The sequence below is a fragment of the Myodes glareolus genome, chromosome 11 (assembly GCF_982192425.1).
Source record: "Myodes glareolus chromosome 11, mMyoGla1.1, whole genome shotgun sequence".
NCBI lineage: Eukaryota > Metazoa > Chordata > Mammalia > Rodentia > Cricetidae > Myodes > Myodes glareolus.
In genome coordinates, this window is record NC_142036.1 from 5,737,609 (window position 1) to 5,754,315 (window position 16,707).

At 38.7% G+C, this 16,707-nt stretch overlaps 1 protein-coding gene across 1 annotated transcript in view; it reads left to right on the top strand.

Moving 5' to 3' along the window:
- Positions 1–16,707, top strand: part of Dync2i1 (dynein 2 intermediate chain 1) — a 66,534-nt gene that overhangs the window by 9,978 nt on the left and 39,849 nt on the right. The window contains exons 6-8 of the mRNA XM_048437790.3: positions 7,594–7,662; positions 8,343–8,559; positions 16,388–16,490. Coding sequence (XP_048293747.2) covers positions 7,594–7,662; positions 8,343–8,559; positions 16,388–16,490 — 389 coding nt within the window. The remainder of the gene's footprint in view (positions 1–7,593; positions 7,663–8,342; positions 8,560–16,387; positions 16,491–16,707) is intronic.

The following is a 16,707-nucleotide window of genomic DNA, read 5'->3' on the forward strand; positions in this document are numbered from 1 at the left end:
AGATATTGTAGGAGCTTCTCTAATTCATGAAGTTGACATTCTTAACCATCAATGGTTATGACATACAAAATATGATTTAAGTCAATACTGTGTAATCAATAGAGGGAGATTACTAATCTTTTAAAAAGTGTGAACTCAAATCTTTTAGTTATGTGGTTAAGTGTACTGCCCTTCCGCCCCCAGAAATGAGAGGTTTTGTTATGTTGTGCAGGCTTGTCTAGAGATCATGTACCCAAGTGATCATTCTACCGGCCTGTCTCCCTCCCTCCCTCCCTCCCTCCCTCCCTCCCTCCCTCCCTCCCTCCCTCCCTCCCTCCCTCCCTCTCTCCCTCCCTCCTTCCCTCCCTCTCTCCCTCCCTCCTTCCCTTCATCTCTTCCTTCCTTTCTTCCTTTTTCTTGTTTCGTTTTGTTTTTAAGACAGGGTTACTCTGTATATTGTTGGAGCTTGTCCTAGAACTCCCTCTGTAGACCAGTTTGGCCTTGAACTCACAGAGATCTACTTGCCTCTGCCTTGCCAGTGCTGGGATTAAAGGAGTTTGCTACCACTGCTCTGCCTGCCTCTGTCTACCAATCAGCATAGATTTCTGGTGTTTGCCATCACAACCAGGTGTTAATGTTCATTTAACAGAAAATTAAAAAAGTCTGTCATTAAAATTTAAAATTAAACATTAAAAAGGAAGCTGCTACTTTTAAAAGAGAAATTAAGTGATCAAGTTATGAAACAGTTTGAATCAGAATTGGTAAACAGTTTACAGAAAAGATTAAAAATGTATAGCTACTGATTGCAAAGATCTAATTTCTTCCTATGTATATTTGGCTTCATTATTCTAGTTGCTTAATGTTTTCTGAGACCTGCTGTAGTAACTTGTTCTCATATACACTTTCTGAGATGTGCCGTTTTTTATAGAACCCGAAATGACTGTTCTGTATCTGGTCACATGTATATTATATAATGTCCACTGTAGAGTAAACATCTTTTAAACATTTATCACTTTTTTATGGTGAAAGCTTAAAGTTCTTTTAGCTTTTTTTTTATTTTTCCATTCAAAAATTTACACTTCCTCCCCTCCTCCCATTCCCCTCCTGCTCCCCCACTCCCCCTCCTCCCTCCCCCTCCCTGCTTAAGAGAGGGCAGGGAACCCTGCCCTGTGGGAAGTCCAAGGCCCTCCCCTCTACATCCAGGCTTAGGAAGCTGTGCATCCATATAGACTAGGGTCCCCAAAAGCCAGTACATGCAGTAGAAACAGGTCCCAGTGCCTTTATCAATGGCTTCTCAGTCAGCCCCCATTGTCAGCCACATTCAGAGAGTCCGGTTTGATCACATGCTCGTTCAGTCCTGGTCCAGCTGGATTTGGTGAGCTCCCATTAGAACAGGCACATTTTCTCAGTGGGTGGACCAACTCCTCATGGTCCTGAATTCCTTGCTCATCTTCTCCCTCCTTCTGCTCTTCAGCTGGACCTTGGGAGCTCAGTCCCTTGCTCTGATGAGGGTCTCTGTCTCTATCTCCATCCGTCGCTGGATGAAGATTCTATGTTGATATTCAAGATAATCATCAGTGTGATAGTGGAGCAAGGACAGTTCAGACACCCTCTCCTCTGCTGCCCAAGGACCTAGCTGGGGACATCCCCATGGACATTTGGGATCCCCTCTAGAGCCAAATCCCTTGCCAACCCTAAAATGGCTCCCTTAATGTAGATATCATCTTCCCTCCTCCTAAATTCGCCCTTCCTCCATCTCCACCCTCCCATTCCTCCAAGCTCTCCCCAGTCTTTCCCTTCTCCCTTCCCTCTCCCCCTCTCCCCTCCCCCACCCCCACCCCTACCCCTACCCCCATGCTCCCAACTTTTGCCCGGCGATCTTGTTTGCTTCCAATTTCCAGGACGATCTATATATGTTTTTCTTTGGGTTCACCTTATTACTTAGCTTCTCTAGGCTTGTGAACTATAGGCTTAATGTTCTTTCTTTATGGCTGGAGTTCACTAATGAGTGAGTACATACCATATTCATTTTTTTGGGTCTGGGTATCTCACTCAGGATAGTGTTTTCTATTTCCATCCATTTGCATGCAAAATTCAAGATGTCATTGTTTTTTACTGCTGAGTAGTACTCTAATGTGTATATGTGCCACACTTTCTTTATCCATTCTTCCACTGAGGGGCATCTAGGTTGTTTCCAGGTTCTGGCTACTACAAATAATGCTGCTATGAACATAGTTGAACAAATGCTTTTGTAGTATGATTGGGCATCTCTTGGGTATATTCCCAAGAGTGGTATTGCTGGATCCTGAGGTAGGTTGATTCCCAATTTCCCGAGAAACCACCACACTGATTTCCAAAGTGGTTGTACAAGTTTGCATTCCCACCAGCAGTGGATGAGTGTTCTCCTTACTCCACATCCTCTCCAGCATAGGCTATCATTGGTGCTTTTGATTTTAGCCATTCTGACAGGTGTAAGATGGTATCTCAAAGTGTTTTGATTTGCATTTCCCTGATAGTTAAGGAGGTTGAACATGACCTTAAGTGTCTTTTGGCTATTTGAACTACTTCTGTTGAGAATTCTCTGTTCAGTTCAGTACCCCATTTTTTAATTGGGTTAATTAGCATTTTAAAGTCTAGTTTCTTGAGTTCTTTATATATTTTGGAGATCAGACCTTTATCTGATGCGGGGTTGGTGAGGATCTTCTCTGATTCAGTAGGATGCCTTTTTGTCTTAATGACAGCGTCCTTTGCTTTGCAGAAGCTTCTCAGTTTCAGGAGGTCCCATTTATTCAATGTTGTTCTTGTTGTCTGTGCTACTGGGGTTATATGTAGGAAGTGGTCTCCTGTGCCCATGTGTTGCAGACTACTTCCCACTTTCTCTTCTATCAGGTTCAGTGTGGTCAGATTTATATTGAGGTCTTTAATCCATTTGGACTTGAGTTTTGTGCATGGTGATAGATATGGATCTATTTTTATTCTTCTACAGGTTGACGTCCAATTATGCCAGCACCATTTGTTGAAGATGCTTTATTTCTTCCATTGTATAATTTTAGCTTCTTTGTCATAAATCAGATGTTCATAGGTTTCTGTAATAATATTTGGGTCTTTGATTTGATTCCATTGGTCAACGTCTCTGTGTTTATGCCAATACCAAGCTGTTTTCATTACTGTAGCTCTGTAATAAAGTTTGATGTGAGGGATGGTAATGCCTCCAGAAATTCCTTTATTGTACAGAATTGTTTTGGCTATCCTGGCTTTTTTGTTTTTCCATATAAAGTCAATTATTGTTCTCTCAAGGTCTGTGAAGAATTTTGTTGGAATTTTGATGGGGATTGCGTTGAATTTATAGATTGCCTTTTTTTTTTTTTTTTTTTTTTTTTTTTTACTATGTTGATCCTACCCATCCAAGAGCATGGGAGATCCTTCTGTTTTCTGGTGTCCTCTTCAATTTCTTTCTTCAAAGTCTTAAAGTTGTTGTCAAGTAGATCTTTCACTTCCTTGGTTAGAGTTACCCCAAGATACTTTATACTATTTGTGGCTATTGTGAAGGGTGAAGTTTCTCTGATTTCCCTCTCTTCTTCTCTATCCTTTGTATATAGGAGGGCTACTGATTTTTTGAGTTGATCTTGAATCCTGCCACATCACTGAAGGTGTTTATCAGCTGTAGGAGTTTTTTGATAGGGTTTTTGGGGTCACTAATGTACACTTTCATATCATCTACAAATAATGAAAGTTTGACTTCTTCCTTTCCTTTCGAATCCCCCTGATCTCCTTATGTTGTCTTATTGCTATTGCTAGAACTTCAAGCACTATGTGGAAGAGATGTGGTGAGAGTGGACAGCCTTGTCGTGTTCCTGATTTTAGTGGAATGGCTTTGGTTTTCTCTCCATTTAATTTGATATTAGCTGTTGGCTTGCTGTATATTGCTTTTATTATATTTAGGTATGATCTTTGTATCCCTAATCTCTCCAAAACCTTTATCATAAAGGGGTGTTGAATTTTGTCAAATGCTTTTTGAGCATCTAATGAAATGATCATATGGTTTTTTTTCTTTCAGTTTATTTATATGATGGATTACATTGATAGATTTTCGTATGTTGAACCAGCCCTGCCTCTCTGGGATGAAGCCTACTTGATTATAATGTATAATTTTTTGAATGTATTCTTGAATTCGGTTTGCCAGTATTTTATTTAAAATTTTTGCATCGATGTTCATGAGCGAGATTGATCTGTAATTCTCTTTCTTGGTTGGGTCTTTGTGTAGTTTTGTTATCAGGGTAACTGTAGCTTCATAAAAAGAGTTTGGCAATGACTCTTCTGTTTCTATTATGTGAAACACATTAAGGAATATAGTTATTAGCTCTTCTTGGAAGTTCTGGTAGAATTTTGCATTAAAACCATCTGGTCCTGGGCTTTTTTTGGTTGGGAGTTTTTTTTTATGACTGCTTCTATTTCCTTGAGACTTATTGGTCTATTTAAATTTTTCACCCGGTCTTGATTTAATTTTGGTATTTGGTATTTATCTAAGAACAAGTTCATTTCTTTTACATTTTCCAACTTTGTGGCATATAGGCCTTTGTAGTAAGACCTAATGATTCTCTGAATTTTCTCAGTGTCTATTGTTATGTACCTACCCCTTGTCATTTCTGATCTTGTTAATTTGCATGTTCTCTCTCAGCCTTTTAATTAGTTTGGATAGGGGTTTGTCAATCTTTTTGATTTTCTCAAAGAACCAGCTCTTTGTTTCATTGATTTTTTTTTGGGGATTGTTTTCTGTGTTTCAATTTTGTTAATTTCAGCCCTCAGTTTGATTATTTACAGTCTTCTACTCCTCCTGGGTGAGTCTGCTTCTTTTTTTTTCTAGAGCTTTTAGCTGTGCTATTAAGTCTGTAAGTCTGTAATGTGAGCTTTCTCTCTCTCTTTTTTTTTTTTAATGTGGGCACTTAGTGCTATGAACTTTCCTCTTAACACTGCTTTCATAGTGTCCCATAGGTTTGGGTATGGTATGCCTTTATTTTCGTTGAATTCAAGGAAGAATTCAATTTAATTTCTTTCTTTATTTCTTCCCTGACCCAGGGGTGGTTCAGTAGTTGACTGTTCAGTTTCCATGAGTTTGTAGGCTTTCTGAGTGTCGAATTGTTATTAAATTTTAACTTTATTCCATGGTGATCTGATAAGACACAGGTGGTTACTAAAAATTTTTTGTATCTGTGGAAGTTTGCTTTGTTACTGAGTATGTGATCATTTTTCGAGAAGGTTCAATGAGATGCAGAGAAGAAGGTATATTCTTTCCTATTTGGGTGGAATGTTCTATAGATGTCTGTTAAGTCCATTTGATCCATTACCTCCATTAGTTCTTTTATTTCTCTGTTAGGTTTCTGTCTGGTTGACCTGTCCATTGGTGAGAGAGGAGTGTTGAAGTCTCCTACTATTAGTGAGTGAGGTTTGATGTGTGCTTTATGTTTCTTTTACATATGTGGGTGCTTTTATATTAGGGGCATAGATATTCAGGATCGAGACTTCATCCTGATGTATTGTTCCTGTTATGAGTATAAAGTATCCATCTCTATCTCTTCTGATTGATTTTAGTTTGAAGTCAATTTTGTTAGATATTAGTATAGCCACACCCACTTGTTTCTTAAGTCCGTTTGATAGAAAAACCTTTTCTCGACCCTTTACTCTGAGTAGATGTCTGTCTTTGTGGTTGAGGTGTGTTTCTTGTAAGCAGCAGAATATTGGATCCTGCTTTGACATCCGTTCTCTTAACTTGTGCCTTTTTATAGGTAAATTGAGACCACTGATATTAAGTGATATTAGTGACCAGTGGTTGTTAACTCCAGTTATTATTATTATTTTTTTTGGTGGTAGAGTTTGTGTGTTTCCCTTCTTTGTGTTCTGCTGGGGGAGAGCTGTTGGATGTCTGAGTTATTGTGGGTGTTGTTGGGTTCCTTGGGTTGTGATTTTCCTTCTAGTATTTTCTGTAAGGCTGGGTTTGTGGCTACATATTGTTTAAATTTGTTTTTATCGTGGAATATCTTGTTTTCTCCATTGATAGTGAAAGAGAGCTTGGCTGGGTATAGTAGTCTAGGCTTGCATCCATGGTCTCTTAGTTTCTGCAGCACATCTATTCAAGACCTTCTGGCTTTCATCGTTTTCATAGCGAAGTCAGGGGTAATTCTTATAGGTTTACCTTTAAATGTTACTTGATCTTTTTTCTTTGAAGCTCTTAATATTCTTTCTTCTTTCTGTATGTTTTGTGTTTTGATTATTATATGGTGAGGGGATTTTCTTTTTGATCCAGTCTTTTTGGTATTCTGTATGCTTCTTGTACCTTCATAGGAATATCCTCCTTTAGGTTGGGAAAGTTTTCTTCTATAAGTTTGTTGAATATATTTTCTGGGCCTTTGAGTTGTAATTCTTCTCTTTCTTCTACCCCTATTATTCTTAGGTTTAGTCTTTTCATTGTGTCCCAGATTTCCTGGACGTTTTATGGTAAGAATTTGTTGGATTTGCTGTTTTCTTTGATCAGTGCATTTATTTCCTCTATGGTATCTTCAGCGTCTGAGATTCTTTCTTCTGTCTGTTGTATTCTGTTGGTTATTCTTGTCTCTGTTGTTTCTGTTCGTGTTTACCCAGAATTTTCATATTCTGCCATCTCTCGGTTTCTGCTTTCTTCATTACCTCCATTTCACTTTTCAAGTATTGAACTGTTTTTTTTTTTTACCTGTTTGATTGCTTTTTCTTGGTTTTCTTGAGTATCTTTGAGGGATTTGTTCATTTCTTCTAACTTTTTGTTAGTCTTCTCATCTCTTTCTTTAAAGGAGCTTTACATATCCTGTTTAATGTTATCTAACAGTTTCATAATGTTACGTTTAAAGTCTATTTTTTCTACTTCTTCTGGATTAGGGTGTTCAAGTCTTCCTGTTGAGTGTTCACTGGATTCTGGTGTCATCATGTTACTTTTCAGATTGTTGGAGGAATTGTTGCATTGGCGCCTGCCCATCTCTTCCTTCAAATGCTGTTAGGAGAGTCTTGGCGGCTTAGTCCAATCTTTGCTGTGTACTTGGGGGTTTTTCTTGGTCTGCCCTCTCTTAGATCCCCTCTGCCCTGGAGTTGTCTCTCAGATCCTCTCCACCCTGAAGCAGGCTGAGTTGGGGGATCCTATGACCTCGCAGATGGAAAGAAGTGCTTGGGGGGCAAGCTGGGATGGGATAAGTAGAGAAAGGCAGTAGCTGGGGAAAAGCTCCACTTAATGGCCAGGAAGTTTAGGAGACTGGGGTGTGCCTGTGCTCCCTTCCCGTGGTGTCTGTCTGTCTGGTCTGGCACACGCTCACCCCTCCGGATGGATTTTCTTGTACAGGATCAGCCACATGCTGTCCAGGGACCCCTCTGGATGGATCTTCTGGTACAGGATCTAGCTTTTCAAAATGTATAATGTGTTCTTACAAGGTTATCTCTTACAATAATTCAAAATTGTTATGTATTAATATGTAATATAAATACTTTTAAATTAGCATCACCTTGCAATCCCTAGAAAACAAGGGTTTTCAGCTTGTTTGCAATAGTGAAGCTTATGGTTGAATTTTTTATTTCATACTTGACTTTTCCTTCCAGGAACCTGAAAAGGAAGACATTGATTTAGAGACTACTGGGGCTGATGAATATTTTGAAGATGATTTTGAAGTATGTATAAAGTTTAACTTTTTCTCACTTTAACAATGTCTTCTTAAAAATTAGTGCCTGTGTTGTAATTTTTTTTTTTGAGTCAGGGTTTCTCTCCTAGAACTCAAGAGATTCACCTGCCTCTGCCTCCCAAGTACTGGGATTAAAGGCGTGACCTTCCACTGACTGGTGCATGTAAAGTAATTTGGTCAGCCTTTTCTCTCTTGTCCATGTCTGTTAAGTTTTGATGTAGATCTGGTCATTACCTGCATGAAGCTTACTATATTCCCACCAGTGTTTATCCTCACTGTGTTTGATAATTAAAGAGTTTTACAGTTTAACCCCATTTTAAGTTCACTGTATTCAAACATTTATGTGTGTGTGCATATCTAACTGTATGTGTGCATAACCCTTCACAATCTTAGCACAATGTTTAACATTATTTATACTTCTTCATATACAAGTCTATATCATATGGTTCATTTTCAGAAAAACAAAGGCATCTGTCTATTGCAAATTTACAATCTAGCAATATTAAAATCAATGCATTATAAAATCTCCCTTAGCAATAATACGGGTTTTTCTTATTTTGAATTTTAAATTGTGATGTTTTGTTTTAGGTTATTTAGGTTTTAGGTTTGTGTAATGGGTGCTAAACTCATTTGTGTGATGGGTGCTAAAATCCTTATTCTTGTCTATAGGATTATGAAGATGACTTTGAGGTTTGTGATGGAGATGATGACAGCAATAATGAGCGTGACTCTAAAGAAAAGGCTGAAGAACTTCCTCTAGCCCAGAAAAGGGAGATACAAGAAATTCAAAAGGCAATCAGTGCGGAGAATGAAAGGGTTGGAGAGTTATCTTTGAAACTGTCTCAGAAGCAAGGTCGAATGGAGTATGAGAAGGAGTCCTGGGAAGGTATAGACAGGGACACTTAAAACTGGGGAACATGTTCTGGGAGCTATGTAGACATTTGCTGAAAGTTCCACAAGGTGGGCAGATTTTGTATTTGATATATCAGGTAATGCTATGTGATGGGCTGGTACCCTGATACCCACCTATGGCACAAGATATGTGTTGAGGATGGATATGAAATGTCAGTCACTGTTCCCGTGTACAGCTATGCATGTTGCCTTGTACTGTTATAGTCTCTTGTGCAGCCTCTAAGCATGTGTTCTTATTCCCATTGGTGATGTCCTCCTTACCACCACTTGCCTCTGCCACAACCACCATTTGTTCCCAGACCAAAGAGGGCAGGTATTGCTCGACCCTACCTTTTCTTTTGGTCACAGCCATTCCCCATGAAAACCATGCCTCTTGGACCAAAATGTTCCTTTCAGTTGTCTAGTAGGTTGATGACAGAATTCCCCTGCTAGTTCTCCTTTTTATCTAATTAAGAAGGAAAGGTTCTAACCCTAACATGGTAAAACTATATACAATAAGAATTATCAAATATTGTCCAGTTAGAAAAGAAAGGTGATAGAATCTTAACAAAAATGAAACTACACACAGCAAAAACAATTATTAAGTAAGAAATGTATTCTAAATGTCCAGTCCATAAGTAATTGGCAGATTTATAGAGATTACTCCAATAGCTGTCCTTTCCTGAAGAGTCCAAAGTTTTGCACCTAATATGTCTTTTGTCAAGATTCAAGAGAACTCTGTCTAGGCTTCATCCCCATTAAAGAAATGAGAAGGAAAATATTACCTGAGTAAGCAGGATGTGCAAGCAAGTGTCTTCCAAAAAATGTGAGAACTAACAGAAACAGCTAGCTGCTGGGACAGTCACCCAAGGTTCCTCTACAACCTTGGGGCATGCATCTTTGGCCTACAGGTCTAGAATATCTGACAGACCGTTTTCAGAAGCAGGAAATTTTGAAGGACTGTCCTATCTTGTCTTGGAAAAAATTTGGCAGTTGCTTTTCTTTGTGTTCTGCTTGTCCAGTTTGGACAGCATAACTGTCAGCAGTTAAAGCAGGGGCAGTTTCTTGCCCTAAGGGCCAGGTTGTGTCACAAAGAAAGCAAACTTCATATGGTGTGTCTTTGGTACCCATCATGCTCTTAGAAGTTGATTGATGCTGTTAGAAGCAGATGTATCTCATATCAAAAAAAGCCTTAAGTCATTAAAACACTTTAAATTCCGTATTCTGTAGGTCTTTAAAATGTTTGAAGATTATCTATCTATTTGAAACATATCTCTGTATACCTAGAAAACCTAACTAATTTGACTATAAGTTTGATAATTATGGGTGACTGTTAATCTGTATTTCCTTATTATCCAATATAGCTTTTATGGACTAAAACTTCACATTGCATAAATAAACAAACTGTATATGAGCTGTATAGATAATGTCATAAGCAAAAATAGAAACATATATACAGTATAAGGACAATAACCTCAAATTTGTAGCAGTGTACAAAAATACCTGAAATGGAAGTAGAAATGTATATGCAGTATAACAAAAAATAACCTTAAGTTTGTATCAGTATAAAAAATATCTTAAACAGAAATAGAAAGTATATACAGTATAAAAAGAATCTATATCAATGTAAATTATTTAAAACTAATAGTTGCTGTTTTAGTTTGAAAGTACATGTAATAATCTACCTTTTTATCCTATCCTATCTATCCCTCTTTTTTCTTTTCTGAACAAGAACCCTGAGTCTAATCTCTTTTGTTCAGCCCTATAACTTATAACAACTTGTAACCGATAGATATTCATAACTTTGAGAAAGAACAAAAATCAACTACCCCACCTCTTGGGAAAGTAGAAGTCATGTTATTAAATTACTTCCTGGTGTCTGGGGCTGATGGCATCTCTAGGGGACCCTGAAAAAAACTGAAACAATGGTCAAATTTTGGGAGAACCAGCTGTATCATTTGTCACCAGTCTCTGGGGAAGGGGAAAGTGTTGAGTTTATGTGAAGTCCCAGCTGGAGTGGTGCATGAGGGTGGAATCATCCTGAGCACCACCCAAAGCTGATCTTTGGGTGGTGATTATTTGTTTAGTGGCATTATTGCAATCCAGGTAGAATTGTCATTGTAGGGGCCCATCATCTTTTTGGAGACTTCAGAGATTGCTGTTAGGAAAGTTTATTGTTTACTGTAGAAAGCTTAAACATGTTTAATGTTATATGCTATAAATCTTAGGAAGGTTAAAGGATCATAATGTATTAAGTACTTCTGGGATATCCAGGCTTAATTTTTAAACATCTGTTTAGACTCAATCCAGAAATCATGTACAGGAAGCCATATGAAGCTTAAGGTTAGAATTAGTTAATAGTTATAATCTCCTTAATATCAAAGCAGAAAGTTTAAATTTTGAGATAGTACTTATAGCTAAGATTTTTTTTAAAGAGCCAAAGTAAATTCAAGGGGAATGAGATTAGTGACAATATGATAGTCCCTAGATTTTTTTTTTCTGTTCCATACTAGGTGGCTTTTCTGATTTGAGACAGAGGCTTTGAGTTTTCTTTTTAAAAACATGTTTGGGTTTAGAGAAGGAGAGAGCCACACTCCAATTTGAAAGCTGCCTTTAGTTTTAATTGAGTTGGAACTATATAAAGACTACCTGTTTAATATGGTAGAGACCAGTTAAAACATACAGTTCTAAATGTTTATGAAATTTTACCCTGTTGAAAGTATATTATACCATTAGGCCATATTACTCTTTTTTTTTGGTAATTTTTTTAAGATAGGTTTTCCTCCTCCTTTAGATGCTTATTTGTCCAAAGGTCTTTAAATTTCTCCAAATGGATGTTTTTATTTTCCTGGAAAGACAAACACAAAGCCTATCTTGATCCTACTTTGGTGGGTTTTCCCTTTCAACAGGTTGATCCACCACATTGATCTCTCCTGTTGGAATTGCATCTTTATTGATTTTGATGGTATCCATGCAGTAATAGCTAAAGCAATTAGTTATTACTGCAGTGTAATAATGCAAATAGAAATATGGAACAAATCACAATGTTTGTCTGCTACAGAGGCAGCCAAGCTGTTAGGCAGTATGGATTCTTAGTGTTCTGTAAATTGAGAGTTAGAAACATGAGGACCAGGGCTAACTGGGCTTGTCATAAAAAGGACCCAGCCTTCTTTCTGCTGTGTGGACTGCTATAGCCCAGGTATTGGTACCATGGACTCATGGTGGAGTGGCAGTGAACCTAGATCTACATAATGAATCTGTGAATAACCTTTTTATTTCCTACATTTGTGTTTGGCATGATCTCTTCATTAGCCTTCTTGGTAAGATTAATTGGTCACACTCACATTATTCCTTAGAAAATAGGAACTTCAGTTTTGGCTCTGTCATCATTAAACTAGTACAGGAAGACAGAGTAGTGGTGATTACAGTGACAAAGCCTCGCTCTGTACTGTAGACAGCAATTCAGAAGAGGTTTAATAGTGCTCCTTCTTGTGTTTCAAATCTTGATTTTTAGTATTGGCTAGCTGTGTGAGCTAGTTTCCTTTCTGCTGCTATGGTGAGATACTGAGACCATAATGAAGGCAGGGTCTAGAGAGAGAGAGAGAGGTGGGGTCAAGGTGGAGCTTCCCCCTAAATAGAAGTCAAGACAGGAGCCCAAGCAGGAATTTGAAGTAGAAACCCTGGAAGAATGTTGCTTGCTGTCTTGCTGTCTGACTTACTCACTAGCTCATGCTTAGCTAACTTCCTTATCTTAGCCCAGGACTACTGACTTGGGGATGATGTCATCTATAGTGGGTGGAGCTCTTCTATATCAGTTAACATAGTCAAGCCAAGCTTTTACAGACATGGCCACACACCAACCTGATACAATTTCTCAATTATGATTTTTTTTAGATGATTCTAGACTGTGTCATGTTGACAGTAAATGTTAACCAGGACACTGACTTAATAATGTCTCTGCTTTTAGTTTCTGTAAGGGTAAGACTCCCTCTAGATTGATAATTAAATAAGTTAATATATATAATGAGCTCAAAAACATGAGCAGTATCTATAAGTGCTAGGCAATGATGGCCATGACTCCTGATTAATCACCACATTTGTAGCAAACTGTACCTGTTTGGCTAACCATGACTGCCATAGGGTTGTTTTAGGAGAATAGTCTTCTGCCTCTTAGGGTTTATTTGGTTATAAACTTCTCATCTTACCATTTTTTTGACTGTAGGAAACTGATTTTTTGTAGTTGACTAAAGTCAACCATAGTGTCTGCAAGAATTTCATAACTTTAAAAGACATATCTCCATCTGTTGGGGAATGAGTACCAAATGCTGAGGGTCCAGAGGTGTTGCTTGTGCACCAGTATTTGCATCTGTGATTTTAAAGACAGAGACAGGTTTCTTCATTTTAATAGCCGGGACAGCAATTCTCTCAAGGTCTGTTTGGAGCTTTGTAGGTGGTATACTAATGTTCATGGCATGACCTACCCCACGAGTGCCAAAACCTGTACTTCCATCTCCTCCAAAACCATACTCTCTATATCACTGGCCCTCTGCTTTGAGGATCAGTGAGATTAAGTGCCCAAAAGGCCTCTGAAGGTATATAAAACCACAAGATGGGTCTGCATCTTATACTCTTTTTTAACTCAAATATATGTCCAAGAGGATTGAGGAGACAGGTTAATAATACAATTAAAATAAGCATGTTGATAATAGAGAACTCCAGGAACTCCTAGCAGAAAGTGGTGGATTGTGGATGTTTGTTTTTCTCAGGAAAGATAGACCCAGGGATTGTTTTTCACAGTATGAGCCTTTTCTGTCAGCCCAATTACGAGGACATCATGTCTTTTGAAATCTGTGTCCTGATAAAGTACATACCTACAGTTTTGATAATTTATCCCTTTTTGCAGATTGATTGATATAATCTTCATTTATACTTATTACTGCTTTTTAAAACTATTTTGTATTTATATACTAATTTTCTTATTCTAGCATATCATTCTTATCATCTGTGGACACCACACAGACACAGAGACACACACACACACACACATACACACACACACACTCAAAACAGTCCTATCATTGCAGGTAGTTCCAGCCTAGTAGATACTATATTTTCTCTTCCCCATACATCCTTATGCTTAAGTTTAGTTTGGAAATTAGGTACAATGAGAAGTTAACAATAGCAGAAATAATATAGCAATCTGCTGTAACCAAAGCTAGGTGAATGTGCGCTTCTCTTAGTCAAAATATTTTATGGTCCTCTATTTACGCATCTTGTGTTGATAGGAGGTGATGATCTGAACTGAGACGAGTGACGTGGGCACTGGGATTTATCTAGATTACTACTTACCTGCCAATAATACGTCAGAAGAAGCATCACTTTTGGGTGACTCCAGATCATTGGGCCATGACGACCAATGGTTGTATATTAGGAGCCACCAGTGTCCGTGGCGAGGAGTCTCAGTTGTTGTGCAAACATTTTTGGAAGAACATTTTAATGGGAAGTTGCATTTCTTTCTACCACACTAAAATGTTGCTGCTGAGGTCATCCTTTGGTGATGATGAGGGTGGTTTTAATGCTGAGTTTTATGCAAGTCATAGGCCATAATTTTGTGTTTTAGTATCTGTGCTACTAAATGTTAAAACAGCGTTGGTCAGTTTTGGTGATGTCTACCTTGCTGGGTGTACTTCATCTTCATCTTTCTGGGCTTTGTAGATGACTCACAAGTTCTTCCAGGACCTCATTTGTTGACATTCTTTGTTAGCCTTCAGTATTTTCTTCTACCTTTTCACTGAGAGCTTAAAATATCATTCCTCAGCTTGGCTTGTCCTGGATGATGTCTGTGACTTCCCAGTGAGTCTTGCTGCCACTCCGTCAGTCCTTCCAGCAGTCTCCAGTTTTAACTTGTCCATTGCAGTGTTGAAGAATGTTATTGCTTCAGTTAATGAATACCAGCTCCACACTATGTTCCCATCAGGACCTGTGTCAATTATGGTCATATGCAAGACAGGCATATGTGGTCTTGTCAAGCACAGAGCCCTCATCTGAAGGGGTGAAGCAGAATGGGGTATTTGGTATAAAAATACAACCTTGAGGTTTTCATTTTGTTGACAGATCCTGGTGGTCTGGTGTGCCTTTATTGTTAGTCGGGCTTTAAATACCAACCCTTTTACAAGATGGCTGTCACCAACACTCCTTGACTTAGTTGCTGGAACATGTGCAAGCGCCACTGCACCTGGCTTTGTCATGTATGGTACTTCATGTAGTGCCAGAATTGCTCCATGCTTTCATGTTTTAAGCCCTGCTTCCTTCTTTTGCAGTTTTGTTTCTTTGGTAATCTAATTGTATGGCCCAGACTTGTCTTCAACTCTTAATTTTTTCTGCATCAGCCTTCTGAGTGCTAGGATTGCAGGCTTATATCTGCATCTTCCTAGTTTTGTGACTGTAGTTTCCACCTGGCATCTTTCAGAAGAGCCTGGTTCGCTGCAGTTGAAGACTTGCTTCAGGTGTTGTCCATCCTCCATAACTAGCTTCTTCACCTGCAGGTCAGGGGAGACCCTTGCTGAGGCCTTCATAGCCTAAGTGCCTTCTGAAAGGGTTGTTTATTTTTATTTTATGAGTGTCTTGCATATATACATGTACGCCTGGTACTTGAGGAGGTCAGAAGAGGGTATCAGATCCTCTGGAACTAGAGTTATGGACAGTTGAGAGCTGGGAACTAAACTCAGGTCCTCTGCTAGAGCAGCAAGGGCTGAAGCACTGAATGACCTTTAACCCCCTAAGTGCTTTCTGATGCAACACTTTGCATCAGCTTGAACATGTTCTCCAGCGCAAGTATAGTGCCTTGTCCCTCTTAATTAGACTCACATCATGTACTGGTGTGGAAACTTCTGCAGGTTAAGACACTGCAGCACATTTAGCATGAATTTCCTATTCATATTTTCATGAATAGAGAAATTGATTTTGCAATTGAACTCAGCAGCCTCAGGGATTTTCTTTTTCTCTCCTTAAATTGAGGACATTCACTTTTTTATCTTAAGGAAGGTCTTTTGAAAATCTATCTATCTATCTATCTATCTATCTATCTATCTATCTATCTATCTATCTATCTGTGTGTGAGACAAATGTACTTGTCCATCTTTTATGTTGAGGTCAGAGGGCAACTTTCTAGAGTTGGTTCTCTCCTTCCATCTTGTGGGTCCTCAGGTTGTCAGGCTAGTTGGTAAGTTCTGCTTCATCTGCTACACTAGCTGGTGGCCTTGAGGAAGGTCCTAATGGTTCCTCTTTGGCTCATCCATATTGCTCTTGTCCTCTTAGGACATCATTAGGGGTTCCTTGAGTGTTAGCAGTGTGATACCAAGAGCGCTGCTCTGATGACTGTGACTGCAGTGACAAGTAAATGAACTGGGTCAGGGAGCACATCCAGCCTGCCTACACGATGGCTCACATTCTAGGCAAACATTGTGAGTTCATCAAGCTGGTCAGGACCACATGCAAGTCAACACTTACCAGCTGTTGGTTTGGGAATTTCTCATTTAATAACTTTGAGACCACAATTGACTGTAGGTAAATGGAGTTTTAGAAAGTAAAACCACAATTGAAGGTTATATCTTTGTTTTTTTCCCAGAGTACATAGGATAGAAACAGAAAACTGTATTTTATACATATATTTATAAATATTTCTAAAACTCTTACTGGTATGATTCATTAATTTCAAGTAAAAATTATTGAGTGTGATTTTATATGTGACTATAATTGTTTTACTTTTTTTGTTTGAAGGAGCTACTTCATTATCACAAAATAACTTTTTTTCCCTTATGCAGATGGAAGTGATTCCATTTCCAGAGCCCCTGTTTGTGGAATTTTTGTGGATTTTGTTACAGCCTCACATCGCCAGAAGAGCCGGAGTCAGGCCCTCAAACAAAAGTAGGTATAGTGAGGAATTTGCCGCAGGTGTTTGTGTGTGTCCACGTTCTGCTGAGGACGAAATCCAGGCCTTGTGCACTGTAGGCAGATGTTCTCAGCTGCAGCTTTGCCTCAGTGCATTTTAGTGAACCCTTTCTCAGCACGGTCTTCAAAGCAGAGTTTCCCACTTTTCATTGTTGACTGTTGAGGTAAATTGTTTGGGGATTGAAACCAGTAT